We start from the raw sequence: 18,665 nt of genomic DNA, 5'->3' as shown, positions 1-18,665 counted from the left end.
AAACTTCCGGAGACCCTGAACTTTGGAGTGATTTGGTTACCCCTTCTAACACCTTCCTTCTCTTTGGGGAAGAAAATAGGGGTGACACAGAATGCTGCAGGTGTGCTGCTAGGCTGACCGCTTCTTTTTCCCCTCCGGGGTCTGACGGCTTGTTCTTTGCAGCAACTGCTGCAAAGGAATGCTTGCCCCAAGGTCTTTGGTTCTCTACCTTGGCCTGGTGGGCACCCTGCTGGCCTCCTACTCCTCTCTGCATTCTGACCCCACTCTGTCTCCCTCTCACAGCTGCTGCTGTTGCTGCAAAGCCAGCTCTTGGCACCTGCTGGGGCTGAGAGTTAGGTTTTCTGGGTAAGCAGAGGTTGAATGCTTCTCCCTCCTGCTTTCTGCGGGTGCTTGTTTCTCTCATTCTCTCCAGGGCTGGGCCAAAGAGACCCTTGGTTGGGTCATAGGCTGCATCCATGACCTCAGCCTTCTGAGCATCACCTAGGCCTGACAGGTTTAGCCACAAGGCTCTCTCACCCGAGACTGCAAGGCCCATAACGCGGCCACACCCTTGGACTGCTCCCCTGGAGGAGCGAAGAATGAGATCATTAACCACGCAGATTTCATCCCAGAGGACTGGGTTCTGGGAACCTGAGTCAAGCTGATGGCCCATGTCTTCCAGAATTTCTGCCTGATATGCTGATAGCAGTGTGACTGCATTAAGCGAGCACACTGACTGTGCAGCATATTTGTACGTCCTTTGATAAATAGATGCCGTGAGGTGATCTGTCTTGTTGGGCAAAGAAATGCTAGAAGAAGCTGAGATTGCCCTGCGGTTAGGGTGAAGGTGATACGCCACTGAAGGCTCCACTGCTGGGGGTTCGGTCAGCCCCAGTTCACCCATCCCCTGGATCTCAAGCTTAGAGCAGCCCTTGGTCGGAAGCTTGCTTTTAAAAGGGCTTGACCAATAGCGACTCATTTCTTTCATGCAGGCCGGGACTGCTGGCAGAAGCTGCTTTGATGGCGGCAAGGCTGGTGGGAGCCTCTTGCCGTCATACAGGTTGCATTCTGCCCCTTCGGCATCCTGGGCGGCTGGCCATGGGATGCCTAGCTTGGCAGCAGCCCATTTGCAGACCTCGTACAAATTGCTGTCCACCAGGGGTGCAACTTCAGCCCCACTCGGTGGCCTGGACTGCTGGGGAGGAAAGGTAGAGTCATCCTCCTGTTCCTCATCCATGTCCTCCAGGTCGAGGAGGTCGGAGTCGACATCGCCCTCCGCGTCCTCGCCACCCGGCTCGCCCACGTTTTGATCGAGGAGGTCCTCGAACGATGGGGGCATGAGCGTGGATTCTTCTTCCATCATGTCCGCCCAGCTTGTGGAGGCTCGCGGATGACGGATATCGCTCGTAGCAGTAGCCGCCGACAGGCAGGGGTCCTGACTGTTCGTTACTGCTACTCTCAGCCTCCTTTCCAGGACTTTCTCTGGCATCAAAGCACAGTGTGGGCATCCCTGAGGGTCCGCCAGTGAAGCCTGAGCATGCTTGGCACCCATACAGACGATGCACATTGGATGAGGGTCCCTGCCTGAGATGGTGGCACCGCATGATGTGGGGCACGGGCGGGATGCAGCCTCTTTCGCCGTAGACTTGGTTAGCGGAAAGGGGTGAGACTAGGCTACACCAGGCTCGTCTCGACACGTTAGCCCGTAAGTAGCTAGGACTGGCAGCGGGTGTTAAATCCGATCTAGCCGCGGCGGGAGTCAGCTCGTCGTGACAAGTTAGCTGCACTCCGCTAGTCAATATCGTTAGCGACTTAATGCTAACCGAACCCTAGGTCGACCAACAAGCTAATGCTAGTGAGACGCTAATGTGGTTCGTGGCCTGCTAACAAGTCAATGCTAGCCGGACACTGAACGAACAGCTCGCCGTAACGCGTTAGCCCGAGTCACACAACGTCGGCTACCTCGCTAACTAAAACCAGGAACCGCTGGGACAGCTCGCCTGACGCGGTTGCTGTTCCACAGTGCAACTCTAAGTACGCTTCTTTCGAAGGACTTAGCACGATCCAAACGGCCACCGGAAAAACTGCGTTCGGCGACGTACTCCTACACGGGACGCCTGAGAACTGTTAAGCAGCTAATCAAGTTAGTTAGTAGTTAGTAGTTTCTCACGGGAAGAAAGCGAGAATGAGTTAGGAGGAGCTGGTCGGCCGTGTTAGTATGAGGGGGCGGAGCCCTGAGCACGACTCGACAGGTCTGTCATAGACAGACGTGGTGTCATTGGAGCTTCCGTAGTTGGTCACGCCGAGGCCATTCCCCATAGTGAAACACCGAGCGAAGTTAGAAAAAGAACAGAGGCTGTAGTAGCAGCTTTCATCTTCCTCTGTGCTTTGCCACAAGGTCCTGTATTGTACCGCTTTTTAATAAGTTAATGTTAAGCTTCTTATGTGTTCCAGCTCTAAACTGCTGTGGATGTGTAATTATTAGGGGTGCAACGATACACAAAATTCACGGTTCGGTTCGGTTCGATACTTTGGTGTCACGGTTCGATATTTTTTCGATACAAAAAAAAAATGTTCATGCCTTTTTAATTTGTCATTTATTAAAATTATAAATATATATTTTAACACAAAAGTACAGTTTTTAAATTTAACCCTAACCCTTGTGTGTGTTGTTTTTTAGCTCATCATATTGCAGCCACAGAAATTCTTTTGTCCATGAAACCATAAAGCTGCACTTTCTTTTTGCCTTATAGTCTGATTTGTCATAACTTCTCCGTTTTGTGGTAAGCTTTTCTTTGGCTGTCACTTCTTCACCCTGACCTGTCTTATTTGGCTCAGCAGAACTAAAATATATATCTGTCTGTGAAGGTTCTCAATCATCCAGGTCATCGTAGTGAAATATATATCCTGCCGCACTCACATAAGCTCAGCGATTCTCTGCGCGATCAACCTCTCACATGTTTAAGCTGCGGGAGATTTCACTTGTCATGTTTGCATAGTAAGCTAACGATTAATAAGACGATGTCAGAGGAATTGGTGCACAAATTATCATCACTCACAGATCAGTGCTGTCGCTCTCTATACACAGTTCGCACGATTGCAAAGTGAAAGCAAAAAAACAAGCGCAAATTCAAACGCGACTTCAATATGTCACATATTGACAGTGGCTCACCCAATGACATAATTACCCAGCTACATTTCTGAAAGAATGCAAAAGCATTGACATTATTGACATTTTTCCTTCCTACAATAGCCCGACAGGCAGGGGAGAGATAGCCCCGGGACGTCGGGCTAGCGATATTGCGAGCCCTGTATCTGATTGAGGAATCACTCATCTTTGGAAAAGAGAGTTTATTACAGAGAAATGTCTCTTTCCAAAATAAAAGCTATACTATCCGCTTCTTCTGGGCTATATTCTCAGCAGCATATTAAACATATCAGGTCTCCATAAGGAGAATCCTGTGCTAACAGCTGTCTAAATGACTCGGCTAAAGTTTGTAGCATGCATGCTTGTTGTTTTTGTCTTTGCACTAGGATGATGTCGGTGTAAATGTGCAGTCATATTCGTTGTGTTCCCACTAGTGCTTTCAGGTTAATCTCGTTGAAATGACCTTAACGCCACAACACGGCAAATCTCCGTTAACGAGCTACCCTATACAGAGGGGCTAGACGGCCAACAGTTAACGAGCTAACTGCGCTAACACACTAGCTCCCACCCATGTAATTGAGCATTGCATGGCACATCCAACATACTGTTTTACTTTAGTCCATGACTCGCTTACCTTCAGGGTCATACGTCACATGAAAACCAAAATAATTCCAAACGCCAGATCTGAATGAGGGTGGGGAGGTCCACTTCTGTCTCGCTAGCTTGCCCTGCGCTCTTCCTTCTGACCATCCTGTCTGTGTTGAGTGCTCAGTGAATCTGCGTTCGACTACTCCGCCTAGGCTGCACTCTCGAGCCTAGGCGGAGTAGTCAAATGCAGATTCACTGAGCGCTCAACACAGACAGCATCGTCAGAAGGAAAGTTGATCAAATAAATTACAAATTTTGTATTGTTCTTTTTTTTCTCCCCTTTGGTTTTCTTTCTTTCTCTCCCCCTCTTTCTTTCATTCTTTCCCCCTGTCCTATCCCACAGTCATGTCTGTCCCGTTTGCAACTGAAAATAAAATAAATTCATAATTATAATAAAGGTCAATCAAATGGACCAATATGATGATCCACTTAAAATAAATCCTCTTGGCATCTTTCTTGGCCTCAAGACAACAATTCTGATGGCTATAGATCCAAACGGGACACAAAAAAAAAAAAAAAAATTGAAAAAAAAAAATTTTGAAAAAAATTGTATTGTTCGATACATATGCGTACCGAACCGAAAGCACTGTATCGAATGGTTCAATATCGATACGAATATCGTTGCACCCCTAGTAATTATATTAAAAAAGGATGAAATAGAAGATTATATGTATAATTCGTACCCTCACAGTGGTCTGGTAGGCAACTGTGTGTGGCTGGTTCAGCCTCGTGTTCACTTCGACTTTTCTTTCATCTAATTTTACTCACTTGACTTTTTTTACGCTCCTTCCAGCTTGTGCCAAGGTGGGATGTTCAACTGCACCTCAGAGCCCTGTGAGGGTGAGTGATGCTTCGTCACAGCTGCATTTCCTGAACCTTATAGGGCCTCTCTCTCTTTCAGCAATGAAAGCAACGGTCAGCAACAATAATCTTCTATTGAACTGGCAGGGTCATGATAAAAATGTCAACCTATCTATAGTTGGGACAGCTGCTGCTGCAACAGTTGGCTCAAATAACTGAGCTACAGTCTCGTCAATCAGAGTCCACACAGGCCATTACTGGGATTTTGTGTCATAAACGTACAATTTCATGATGTGAGCTTTGGTTTTGCTTCCAGAGCAGATCACAGTTTGAACTTGGCTTGTTTCTCCATCTCACCGTATCATTAATCCTAATGTGGAATAAAAGAGGATCTCATTTCAATCACAGTACTGCACATTTTAGTTGCAGTTTCTTCTCACACATCTGTCCAGACATTACTTTACTGGCCCTTGCGATACTTTCTTAAACTAGAGGTTAGAGAAGTATCTGTGAATATCTTCTTAGACAACAGTTGTGCTGTTGGTTGTAGGGAGTTCCTTTTTCACCATAGGTGTTATTTTGCTACATATAGAATATTGATCATGATAACAGCTTCACGCACAACTTCAGTTTGGGTGTTTAGGAAAACCAAAGTCTGGCAAGAACTGTGAGAAAAATGAGCACTAATGTTTGTAGGAGTGCTGTCGCACTTTATTAACAGTAATAAGAATATGTTGCCTGATTGGGCCCATGAAGAGCAAAAAGAAGCAGCTCATGTGATTGTTGGCCAACAAGTGCATGGAAAAATCATTACAAAAAGTATAATGTTATACTGTGAATAGAATATTACAGCTGTAATTTATCGGCTTGTAGAAAGTCAAACAGGACTCATCAACATTCTGAGGAAACCAGGTCAAGCTAGCACAGAAAGGTTTTACCGCACATGTCACATCAGTGCATGAAATACAAATGTCTGAAAGGTGCCGTACATTTGATTCAAAATTAGTAAGTTAGGCAGAAAGCAGCTTAGTGTTTTATGTTGTTTTCAGAGGTTTTGGCAGCGCTGCAGGAGAGGAGGTGGTGAGTGAAATGCTATCACGACCAATAAACAAATTTGAAAGTATGTAAGAATCAAACCCACCAGTACCCACCTACTGGACCTTTGGACACTTTTAAAAGCAAGAAATGAAACAGGTCTGTGCTGCTTTTCCCTCCCTACCAAACCACGATGAAGCATAAAGGAAACATAGGACACAACCTGATTGGGCGTTGTACTGTGTTGCTTAGTTCAGCATCACTTCCTGTCAGGTGCAGCTGTTGACAAATGGCTCCGTCAGCAGAAACTTTGATGTTTCCACTGTTTTATGCATTTTGGAAACGCAATAAAAACAAACAAATCTATGATGAAGTTCATTCAGATGAACTTTTATTTCAGTCTAAAAGATTTTAAATGCTTTTACTGACCTAATAGAACGTTTCCTGTAAATATGCACACACTTAGACTCTGATGGTTACAGCAGACACAACAAAAGCTGTGAAGGAGACATTTTACTATTATTTCTTTATCTTTTCATTAGTCTTTTATCCTTTATCTTCTTTCTCTCAACCCACCAGTCACAGCAGATGGCCCCGCCCCTCCCCGACCCTGGGTGTGCCGGAGGTTTCTTCCTGTTAAAAGGGAGTTTTTCCTTCCCACTGTCACCAAAGTGCTGCTCATAGGGGGTCATATGATTGTTGGGTTTTCTCTGTATGTATGATTGTAGGGTCACCTTACAGTATAAAGCTCCTGGAGGCGACTGCTGTTGAGGCTACTAGTTGTTGTGGTTGTGGACATTTAGTCTGCAGTTACCGTTGTCTGAGTGCCCTCTCCATGATCACGTCCTCAGGAAATGTTTATAATTTCCTGGGTACATTGAAGTGGTCAGGTGACAGTTTCCGCCTGTTTCCTGCTGCAGATAAATGTACATTAAAACCAGTGCTAAGACTGAATGTCCCACCCTCTTATGTCCTTCTAGTGGACTGCCAGTGGTCCACATGGTCCCAGTGGAGTCCTTGTTCAGCCAGCTGTGGTGCAGGACAGCAGAGCTCCATCAGATTTGTTCTGGAGCCCAACCAGTATGGAGGGGCTCCGTGTGAAGGCCCTAACCTCCGCACAACAACCTGCATCGCCCCTGACTGTGGTGAGTGAGAGGAAGGGAGACAGTTGATCTTTTACTGATGATGCATGATCGAGTAAACTCGTCATTATCACTGCATCCTTTAAACACTTACCCCTCTTTGGATCCCCATTGTTCCTTTCTCCTTCCTGATTCATCATTAAATGCTTTCCACTCCACCCTATCATCTTCCCATCGTATCATCCATCTTCTCTCCTCTCCTCCAGCGTGTCCTGATGGGGAGCAGTGGAGGAGGACGACATCAGAGGGGATCCTGCTGTGTGAGAGGAGCTGCCAGGACATTTATTCCTCCTCTCCTGTCAACTGCAGCCACTCTGCTGAAGGCTGCGTGTGTCAGGAGGGGCTTTACCGAAACCCAGAGGGCGCGTGCGTCATCCCTGCCCTCTGCCCTTGCCATGACCGGGGCGTCCTGCGGGAGGTACGTCGGCGCGTGCGCACGAAAAGGAAAGTGACATCTGCTGCCCAGCAAACTTGGCATCTTGTAGCCATTGTTCCCGCCTCCGTACCGTTGGTGTAGTGTTTACATGCCATCCCATTCAATCCCATTGTGTTATTTACTCATAAAGAAGGGCCTATTAGAAGATGAGTGACAAGCTTAACAGGACACATTAAGCCACTGTGCCCCTTCAGCCCTCAGCCCTCATCAATTATGTAGGAAGTGCTGTTAAAGCCAGCGCTCGGACGGCAACTGGGCAAGCCTGCCAGGAATTATTTATGAAGGAGTGGGTATTAGAGGATTATAACAATTAATCTTACCCTGACAAGAGGTCAGGGCTGCTCTTCTTTCTTTCTGAGGTCTTTCTCTTTCATTTTCTCTGTCTCGCCTTCTCCTCACACAGTTTTTCATTTTCTCCCGTCTCGTTCCGTCTGCCTGCCTACTCTGTCTCTCTCTTTCTGTCAGCTACTTGAGTCATGTCCATATAAAGACCCTCTGTGGTTTTCTAATCAGCCACCCCATGACTCTACCAAATGGCTCCGTGTGAGCTGCAAAGCCACTTTATTCCTATATGCAACACATACACGTGAGGCATGTCTGTATAATGCACTGTTATAATTATAGCATCGCTGTGTGCCACAATCAGCTCAAATCCACAACAGTTTGGGTGGATTCGCTGAAGAAATTGCTCCAGTTGCACTTTCATCAAACCTGCACTCATGCCAGTGTGCATGCAGGGTAATGGGCTGTTGAGGCATCAACCCAATTACAGCGTCTGGTGTATAAATATGGATATTGCGTGTGTGTGTGTGTGTGAGCCAGGCTGGATCAGAGTGGGAGGAGGACTGTCTGTCATGCAGCTGTGTGAACGGGAGGAAACTGTGCCGGCTGAGGTGCCCTCCACTGTACTGTGATGAGGTGAGACACTGACACTTACACTCTGAAACAACATGGGTTTGATGATTCACTTTACTTTATGCACACACAGATACAGACTGTTTAATCAGAGATGTCAGGGGATGCTGATGTGGTCAGTTAAGTAGCAGAAATTAACAACAGCTGCATTAGAAAAGCAACAGTGAGATTGCCCCAAACAGGAGGCTTTGCAGGTGGAGGCCACTCACATGTTTTACCTTCTTTTTTTTCTGACTGTTTTTTCACTAGTTTTGTGCTCAGCTAGGGTCAGTGTCACTGCTGGTAGCATGAGGGAAACCTGGACCCTACAGAGGTTGCACAGGTAGTCCAACTCAACCAGGGTTAACCCATCAGCAGGAATCTGCTCATGTAAAGAGGAACATGATGAGCAGCCAGAGCTACAAAATGACCTCCAGCAGGTCACCGTCTCTGACCATACAATTAAAAACAGACTTCATGAGGGTGACCTGACTTCACAGGCCACGTGAAAGGGTCTGGAGAAGCTGCCTGCAACTGGACGTTAGTTTGGAGCGGAGGCATATTGCTGGAGGGGCACACAGAGCTCCACAGGCTAGGCAACAGTACTCTGACTGACATTATGGACCCATTACCTAGATAGCAAACTTGGTACGGCCCTGATCTGGCCCACACAGTGTGCTTACACATGGGCCACATACTGCAAAGAATGACGGCCCTTTGGTGGCCCAGATCAGGTTGGCCAGATGTGGCCCACACATGGGCCAGCACAAGGCCAGTTGCAGACACACTGCTGGCCCAGAACCGTCTCAGCTCTGGCCCCAGATGTCAGCCTAATGTGTACCTTAATCAAGCCATGTAATAACAACATGTGCTGGAACATAATAGTGCAAAAGTAACATGACGAAACTCTGTTCAGACAGTGAATGCACTGATTCTTATATAGCGCTTTTCTACTCTTGCGGATTACTCAAAGTGCTCTCTACAACAAGCCACATTCACCCAAGCAGTATAGTATTGCAACATGGCATTTGGGTCTTCTAACTAAAATAGGAAAATAGGAACATAAACAGTGCCATCTACACCAGGCCTGGCCCACATCTGGATGACATACCACTTACCATGCCAGAAGTCAGCCAGCAGTGTCGGCTTGACACCAGATTCGTGTCGGACCTGTCTGCTATGTGGGAATGACACCCTACGCCAGTGCAGTGGATCCTGGGTTCTTCCTGGTGGTCCTGGTGAGATGTATGGGGGCATTTCCTAAAACATGAAGCAATTGATACCCTTGACTGGCCCCATGCTTACCTGACCCTCACTCCAGTAGGACACCTCAGACTGAGCTCGTGGCCTGGTCCAGATCTGCGAGGATATCTCCTAAGCGTTGTCAGGTGTTGTCAGGCATGCATGTAAGCTTGTGTGGGCCATAGAAACTACAGAGCACCATTTTCTGTTATGTCAATGAAATTTCATTAAAGTTCATATTCAGGGTTTTTGTAATGTAGCCCTCTGTAGACTGATACTCATCAATTCCCACAAATGCGTGAAATCTTTGCATTTCTAACAGATTAGCGGGTTCATGTCAGTGCTGACGTCCAGCTTTTTCGAGTTCTGATGTGTCTTAAAGTTTTGAAGGTGTTCTAAGGTGTTTGACAGAAACATTGGTCCCCAGAAATAACATGCACATGAGGAGGAACCATTTTCTACACAGTAGCTGCTGACAACCTAAAACGTGCATTTGCAGTCCCGGTGCAAACACTGCTAATCTGAGAGGAAGATTGACGTACAGAGGCATAATTAGTCTCTCAGACGAACACATCAGTGCAGTCAACTGCCACAGCTACCCGGGGTGCTACAATTCACCTAACATCTCTGGAGGTTGCAAACATCTAAATTAGTCTGAATGAGGCACAAAATGCTCTGCCGCTGAAGAATGTGTGGGATGTTGGCTGAAACAGATCAATACCTGACTCTCCAGTCCTCCCACGAGCCTGCCCTTTTGTCTTCACCATAGCCTTCTACCTCCAGTGAGACACTGGCTACTTATTTAAGCGTAATATAGTTTTGTTGATTTGTACTCTGTGTCTTCACTAACTAGCTGAACCAGATTAGCTCTAATCTTGTATAAATGGAAGACCAAAAAGTTTTCAGCTTCTTGATTATTTAGTTTCAGATTATTTCAGGTTAATATTGTCTTATATTAGATGATGAAAAAGAATTGATTGATACATTGAAGGACTTAAAATTTCTGGCAATTGTAATGGACAAATGATTTAGAGTTGTTAATCCTGTTTGAGGTTGTTTTGGTTTTTAGGGTGGGTGGGTTATGCACTCTGATGGTGATAGGTCAGAGCACATATGGGAAATATGGGAAAAACAATCTCAGGCAGGAAAAAGGAGTCGATGAAATGTGCTAGTCCCTGCATACAGGTGTGCAGAGCTACCTCATCTTTAGCAGTTTATTATACGCGTTTGATGTCCTGTTTCTGACTTCATGTAAACTGGAGTTTAGATTACACTTTGGATAACTTAATAACATTATGCATCAAACAGATTTCCCCTGCTTTAGGTAACTGTATGGCTGTGCTGCTAATGGTCTGACTCCCAGTGTTAGTCACACACAGCATTCATGCTGTACACCCCAGAGCAGATGAATTATATAAAATTGTATCAAATATTAATTCATGTTTGTATTCCTGAGGCAGGTGGAACTTTTGGTATCACGTGGAGGTGGATTCAGTGCCTCCCTGTAACATTGGTCTGTGGAGGCATCGCATCACGTTCTTTTTCTTGTAAACTTAATTTTTCATTGTTTCTTCTCGCTAATTTTCACCCTTTCTTCTTATTTAGTTCATTCTTGTCAGCATGTTTGTGTCATTGTAAAAATGTGAACGTGTCCAGAAGCCCCCACGCTGGTCGTGTCTGCCGGGATGAATTAGAGAGCACAAAGGAAAAGATAAAAGTAGGGAAAATAATATATGGATGGAATTCTGCATGATAATAAAAATATCCCTTAGTGAAGAAAAGAAGTCAGGCTTTGTGCAAAGTGCAGATAAAGACACAGCAGCAAAACGGTCCAAGCAGACGGTCTCTTACATCTTGTGGAAGGATTTCTGTTCCAACGCAGCCGGAGAAGGTGTCAGCTTCTAAAACTGCAGGGCGAGAGACATTTCCGGTTCAGTAATATTACTTTTGTCGTCACCATAACTGCTTCTGACCTGATTGGATTGATGAGTCATTATCCTATCAGGGAATGACCGAACATTCCCAAATTACAACCTGCCTGAGTTCTGTATTGTTCAGAAAGCTGAAAGCATGATGGTGCTCCTTCAATAACGCCACATCTGTCACACATCAAAGCAAGAAAAGAACTGAACATCACACGTTTCTACCTCTCTCTGTTTAAAGTGTTTTTTCCCACTGCTTTTCATTCCTGAGGTTTATGGGTGGTGTTCTGCCAACTGCTGCTCTTCATTGCACACCTCAGTCTGCCTCAGTCTACACACCTACTAACTACTAAGACAGTTTGGCATCTTCGCATAGATAGGTTTTTGTGTTAACTTGCATAACATTGTGCTAACATTTGCTAACTCTAAAAGCAACCATGGAAAGTGTCGTTAGTTTTGCAGAAGTTTATTCGAAATTATAAACAAATATAATGTGGTCATAAAGTGTGGGTGTGTGGCAGACTGTAGACTCAGACAGCACTAAACTCAAAATCTCAGCTTTATTAACACTGATAAAAGCAAACAGTGGCTGGGAACTGACAAAGGTGACTGATGGGGATATTAAGGGACACGGAGACACATGGACACACAGCTCAACAAAATCATAACTAACCAGACAGAGGAAGCAAAACTGAACATGTCACATGAGACTGGAGACTATCAAAATAAAACAGGAAGTGACACTGAGACTTAGACATGTGAACTTGACACTGCAACTGGGGATAAATGGACGAAGAGACGGATGAAACATGAGATGATGAACATGAGAGCAGGAAGGACGAAGGCACAGGGACAGGACTACAAAGGTAATCACAGAGAATGAATACAGAGACACTGAGACAGACATGGGGACACGACTGGGGAGGTAAACAAACACAGATGCTGATGACAGGACACTGAGACAGACTGGACACGAAGGGGAACAAACATAAACAACCGCAAATCAAGATACCAACTCAGGTGCACCAGAGAACATCCACGCATCCATCCATCCATCCATCCATCCATCCATCCATGCATCCATCCATCCATCCATCCATCCATCCATCCATCCATCCATTTATCCATCCATTCATCCATCCATCCATCCATCCATTCATCCATCCATCCATCCATCCATCCATTCATCCATCCATCCATCCATCCATCCATCCATCCATCCATCCATCCATTCATGCATCTATCCATCCATCCAGGGCCGGCCCGTGGCATAGGCCGTATAGGCAAATGCTAAGGGCGCCGTCCATCAGGGGGCGCCACGCCAGTGCCACAAATTTTGAAAAAAAAAAAAATTGGTACTATTACTTCTAAATACAAAAAATAATCCCACGTTAATTAAAATGCAAAGTAAAGCTTATTTAATAGAAATATTATTTGTTAGAACATTACGCCCCCCCCCCGCACGGTGCGCCCCCTCCCTTCCCGTATCATGGTTCCTTTTGGACGTCACCACATCAAAAAATCAACACAAGATGTCAAAACGGCCAAAACTGTCAGGTGCCCAGGGAAGAAAAAAGAGAAAAGAAGAGGAGGAGAAACGAGAAAAAGACAGAGGTAGGTAACGTTAGCCTACATGAAATTATTTGTCTGAATGTGATAGTAACCTAAATTTTTAGCATTAAGCTAATGTTACATGATTCGCTAATTGCTAATCAATAAATAGCTAGTTAACTGTTTTAACGTCAGTTAATATTGTGGAGGGGGCTAAATTGTTATGGAAAATAATAATGTAACGTTAGGTAATTACAGTACTCCCACCTTTCCCACCATTCCTCATTTGTATTCATCTTTTAAGCAGGTGTTTTTTGTTTACATTGTTATTGCCTTCTGGTTAGCTAACGTTTACCCTGCAGGTAATAGTCACTTTTCCACCCCTGTATATATTATAGTTGTAAGCCTAGTTGTTAAAGTGCACATCATTAATGTTAATTAAGCAATATCACATGAGAGGGAATGCTGTTTTTTAATATGAGCACTGCTGTGATTCGGTCAAAGATAATCATAACATAACATTCTCATATGATATTATACTGTTACTTTGCATTCTGCTATTCAGCATTTCACTGTAATGATGACAATAAATTGAATCTAATCTAATTTGCATAAGAGTTAACATCATACATATATCTCTTTGGTTTTTCATTTATATTATATCATTTCATTTTATTCCTGGAATCATATGTTTTTATTATTAGACTTTAATACTCAGTGGTGTCACATACTCCTCTCTTCAGATGCACTGTTGAAGTTTCTAAATCCCACCCCTGGGCCATCTACCACATCTACCGCTGCTGCCTCCACTTCAGCAGCACAACCCACCAGTGATGCAGCATCAGCAGCACAACCCAGCCATGATGCAGCAGCATCAAGCGGTCTTCCTGTTGCCTCCACCTCAGCAGCACAACCCACCAGTTTTGCAGCAGCATCAAGCGGTGTTATTGTATTTCATATATTCATTTTTTATTTTTTGTATTCATTTATTTATTCATATATTTTTTTATCTTGTTAATTATTCTGATTGTGAATTTGCTTTCTTTAAGTAAAAAAAAAGGTCAAAGACAAAGCTATTCGGTTTCTTGTGAGTACATACACTACACTGCCGATGTAGGGGGGCGCCACCTAAAATCTTGCCTAGGGCGCCAGATTGGTTAGGGCCGGGCCTGCATTCATCCATCCATCTTCTTCCGCTTATCTGGGGCCGGGTCGTGGGGGCAGCAGCCTAAGCAGAGAAGTCCACACCTCCCCCTCCCCAGCCACCTCTTCCCGCTTGTTGGGGAATACCAAGGCGTTCCCAGGCCAGCCGAGAGATATAATCTCTCCAGCGTGTCCTGGGTCTGTCCCGGAGCCTCCTCCCGGTAGGACATGCCTGGAAAACCTCACCCACGAGGCACCCAGGAGGCATCCTTGTCAGATGCCCAACTCACCTCAGCTGGCTCCTTTCAATGTGGAGGAGCAGCGGCTCTACTCTGAGCCCCTCCCGGATGGCTGAACTCCTCACCCGAGAATACAGAACTCATTTATGAATATTTCATAAATGTGAAAGAATGAGCAGAGAGTCCAAAGCCAACTCAAAATCAAAAATACTTAATAATAAAGGTTAATGTACAGTGTAGTAGCATATTATCAAACAGTATTGAAATAAGAGCGGAGCTACTGGACAGATCTCCATCCCAGTCCAGGCCAGTGTGTTTTTCACTGACCACCTGCAAACATGAAGATAATGATCGTAAAAGAAATTATCATAAGAGAAGATATTCTGTGTGTAATTTGGGCTGAACAGACACTTTAAATCGTCTCACCACTGTGGAGAAGTTCAGATGAGCTGCAGTAGGAAAGTTAGCTGTCTCATCCTTGACACACTGTGCTGAATTATATCTTTAGCACAGCAGCGCAGTGTAAAGGCCAGTGTAAAAATAAATTCAGCTGACAACCACAACCTGAAGAGAGAGGCTGATTGCACAGCAAGCTCCACAAAGTCCACGGTCCTCCCAGTGCTCCACCTGTGGTGCAGCAGTTCTTTAGTGTAGTGCACTCTGTCTCTGGAGGGGCTCGGTTGTGTAACTGCTGACCACGTGATGGCTCAGTGAAAGCGCTCCTTATCCAAAACAATATGGAAAGGTCGTTTAATGCCCTGCGTTCCCTCTGCTGGCAGGCTGACAGTGGGTGACTGTCGGTGTGCTTTGCTGTTTACGAGCTTACAGTTAAACATGTCACTGTTTAAAATTGAAATCTGCACGTGGCTCTGCTGGGAGCGCATCTATCTTTTTAAGGCAATGTATTGAGGGCTTTGTTATAATGTCAAAGCTGTTAGGATGCCTTCCTCTCAAACGCTGATCGTTTACACCAATTAAAGGCGCTACGATTCCCCCAACAGCCTGTAAACAACACGCTTTGATGCTCGGATCATTTTCCCTGAAATAAACAGGAATACCCATTCCTACCTGTTTCCATCCCCTGTGACACACACACGCACACACACAACTTACAATAGTCGTCTTCATGACCTCTCACCCTTTTAAGTGAGTAGGCTCCTTCATCCCTGGGGGAGCCCTGAGGGAAGGCTGGCAGCAGTGCCGAGTGGAAGGAACACTCCTTGAGGTGAACAGTCAAGAGGTGTGTGTGTGTGTGTGTGATGCTATAGATGGATCTGTGTGTGACTCTGCATGCTAACAGCAGCTATTCTCAGGCAGGGACATCACAGGACACCTTGCTTTTGTCTGTTCTGGGTTTCTCTTTATTCCCTCTGTGTCCTGTGTGTCCTTACGTCACAGTTTCTTTCATGTGCTATTTTTGGTCTTCATGTGTCATTTTCTTATTCCTGTCCCTTTTCCATTCTGCCTGCCTGGCTCTATGTCATTTTCTGCCTCCTCATCCGTCTCTCTGCATCACTCGTTTGGTAAAAAGACCCTCCCAGTGGGTTCATGTAATTACACCTTGAGTTCTTCACAGTTTTTATGTAGGGCAGAACTATCTCTAGATAAACTGTAAAATGTTCCATGTGGTATATATGTTTATTTTTGTGACGTTAGACATTTAAACACGAGTCTACAAAGACAAACTCACTTTTGGAACCAGCCTCAAGTGGCCATGAAACTCTTGGTACTTGTTTGTCGTTTGAATTTCACTTTGTGCTGTGTGAGAACCACAGACTGCATACAAAGAACGGACACATTCAAACTCATGCCACTGGTTTCTGTGTTTTGAAGCCTGATGTTGGTTTGAGGGCCCAGTTATAGTAATGATGAGTTATTGGTGCTCGTGCTCAAAAACATTAATGAACGTTTTGAAAACACATCAGATCTCAATGGGGGGAAAAATCATGCTGGGTTTCTATACTGGTATGGAGTGGACAACTTATTAGGAACAACAGGGCATCACACTGGGTGATTGTTTGGCCCACACATATTTGCATGCATTCTCCGGGATGGTGTCCTGGGGGGTCTCCTCCCAGATCGGCACCAGACCATCACTGACGCACCACCAAACCGGTAGGTAGGTCGGGTGAAGGTCGAGAACCTTCACCAGACCCTTTCAGGACTGTTACATGTGCTCTGGGTGAAGCTACTCTCATGTTTGCAGGAGTTACATTATCTCAGACTCAGACTTTGAATTAGTTGTTTCTCACATAATTCAATTAAGCTGGGCCTGCCCTTAACCTTAAACGGTTATTAGACAGCTATTATGAAAGCATTATGAATGTGAAGATACCAGAAGATGTAAATTAAGAGTCACCCTTCACTTTCATATGGGGTTGATGCTCAGTTAGCTTGTGCTAATGTTTTTCTGGATATGCACATGCATATGTGTACTCGCACTTTTGATGAAATGCCTGCTCTAACTTGCCAATGAAACACTCTTAGACATGACAAATATAAGCCGTCCATAAATGTTGCATGATTCTGTTTGCATGATTCTCTCAGGGGGAGGTGAAGGTGGAAGAACCAGGCAGCTGCTGCCCCGTGTGTAGAAAGCAGTTTCCAGGTTGGTACTGCATACACATGGCACAAAAACGCGTCCCAAATACCATCAGTCAACATTCTTGGACCTTACTCCCAAACTTCTGACCATCAGATTCCATAATATTAGTCATTTAAAACTATCAGCGGATCCACAGAGTAAGGCTTTCCCACGTATGATAATGCGAAACAAAAGGAGCGATTAAAACGCTGCTTTTTGCAAAACAATCTATTCCTGAGCAAGTCATTCGTTCCAGTATCATGGCTTCCAGACCACTTAAATGGATTTGAATGTTCTTCAGTTCAGTTTAGAGGAGGCTACAAGGGAAGTGCCTCAGCCCCCAATTAGTGGGAGATTACATTACTTAACCTACACTGGGGCTTTAATCTCTGTCCCAGTGGAGGAAATTTCACGGCAATGTCACCCTGCCTTCTGCAATGAGCTTTCTGCTTTGTCTCCTCCTTTTTGTCATTTTTTGCCGTTATTTCATGCAAATGCAAAGACAATATCGTCTATAAAGTAGTGCTTCTGGTTTATTATATTCTCCCCTCCTTTGCTCTGTCCTAAGTGTATCTCTTTTCCTCTCTGCGTTTGCACAAGGTGAGCCTGTGCAAGAGTGTCATCGCTATGTGCAGGTCCGCAACATCACCAAGGGAGACTGTCGACTTGACAATGTGGAGGTCAGCTTCTGCAGGGGACGCTGCCTGTCCAGGACTGATGTCATCCTGGAGGTACAGCCACACACATGCACGCACACACGGGATGTTACTCTCTGAACACCTGCAGACAATTTTGAGAAGTAGTAACTGGTAGCATACTAAGACAAAAGGGACTAACACTCAAAAGGTCTTTTGTAAAAAGGCTTTTCGGTGATTTATTTTGCAAATTGTAAAACATGGGATGTGCACTCATTCGTGTTGAGTCATTATCATCAAGTCATCAAAGATGCCATTTTAAACCATTCTAAGTGAATGGAGTTTTCAGCCGGGCAGAGGTGACACCCAAACTTCACAGCGTCTTTAGTGTTAGGCAGAACGACGTGGTGGAAGACCACCCCTCCTCCGAACGACCAGGTCCTGTGTCTCACTACAGCTGAGGTGAGGAAAACTCTACGCAGAGTCAATCCACGTAAAGCTGCTGGACCAGACAACATCCCAGGCAGAGTGCTCAGAGAATGTGCTGATCAGCTGGCAAATGTTCTCACCGACATCTTCAACATCTCTCTGAGCAGTGCCGTTGTCCCCACGTGCTTCAAGGCCACCACCATCGTCCCCGTGCCCAAGAAGTCTTCTGTGTCCTGTCTCAATGACTACCGCCCTATCGCACTTACACCCACCATCATGAAGTGCTTCGAACGGCTCGTCATGAGACACATCAAGACCCTGCTGCCCCCCTCACTGGACCCAATGCAATTTGCATACCGCCATAACCGCTCAACGGACGACGCCATCTCCACTGCACTCCATCTTGCCCTGACACACTTGGACAAGAAGGACTCACACGTCCGAATGCTGTACATAGATTTCAGCTCAGCATTTAACACGATCATCCCCCAACAACTGATCGGAAAGCTGAGCCTGTTAGGCCTGAACACCTCCCTCTGCAACTGGATCCTGGACTTTCTGACCGGAAGGCCTCAGTCAGTACGGATCGGGAACTGCACCTCCAGCACCACCACACTGAGCACTGGGGCCCCACAAGGCTGTGTGCTCAGTCCTCTGCTGTTCACACTGCTGACTCATGACTGTGTAGCAACACACAGTTCAAATCACATCATTAAATTCGCTGATGACACGACCGTGGTGGGTCTCATTAGCAAGAACGACGAGTCAGCGTACAGAGAGGAAGTGCAGAGACTAACGGACTGGTGTAAGGACAACAACCTGTCTCTGAATGTTGAC

General features: G+C 45.4%; 1 protein-coding gene across 1 annotated transcript in view; it reads left to right on the top strand.

The window, feature by feature from the left end:
- LOC309714893 (SCO-spondin-like) overlaps positions 1 to 18,665 on the top strand; it is a 101,163-nt gene that overhangs the window by 71,617 nt on the left and 10,881 nt on the right. The window contains exons 111-116 of the mRNA XM_082547621.1: positions 4,569 to 4,615; positions 6,592 to 6,756; positions 6,960 to 7,171; positions 8,012 to 8,107; positions 16,728 to 16,788; positions 17,365 to 17,495. Of these exons, the coding sequence (XP_082403747.1) occupies positions 4,569 to 4,615; positions 6,592 to 6,756; positions 6,960 to 7,171; positions 8,012 to 8,107; positions 16,728 to 16,788; positions 17,365 to 17,495 (712 nt within the window). The remainder of the gene's footprint in view (positions 1 to 4,568; positions 4,616 to 6,591; positions 6,757 to 6,959; positions 7,172 to 8,011; positions 8,108 to 16,727; positions 16,789 to 17,364; positions 17,496 to 18,665) is intronic.

This window comes from Aulonocara stuartgranti (genome assembly GCF_965226115.1).
Source record: "Aulonocara stuartgranti genome assembly, chromosome: 9".
Taxonomy (NCBI): Eukaryota; Metazoa; Chordata; class Actinopteri; order Cichliformes; family Cichlidae; genus Aulonocara; species Aulonocara stuartgranti.
Note: the sequence above shows the minus strand (reverse complement) of the source record. Positions and strands in the feature narration are given on the sequence as shown.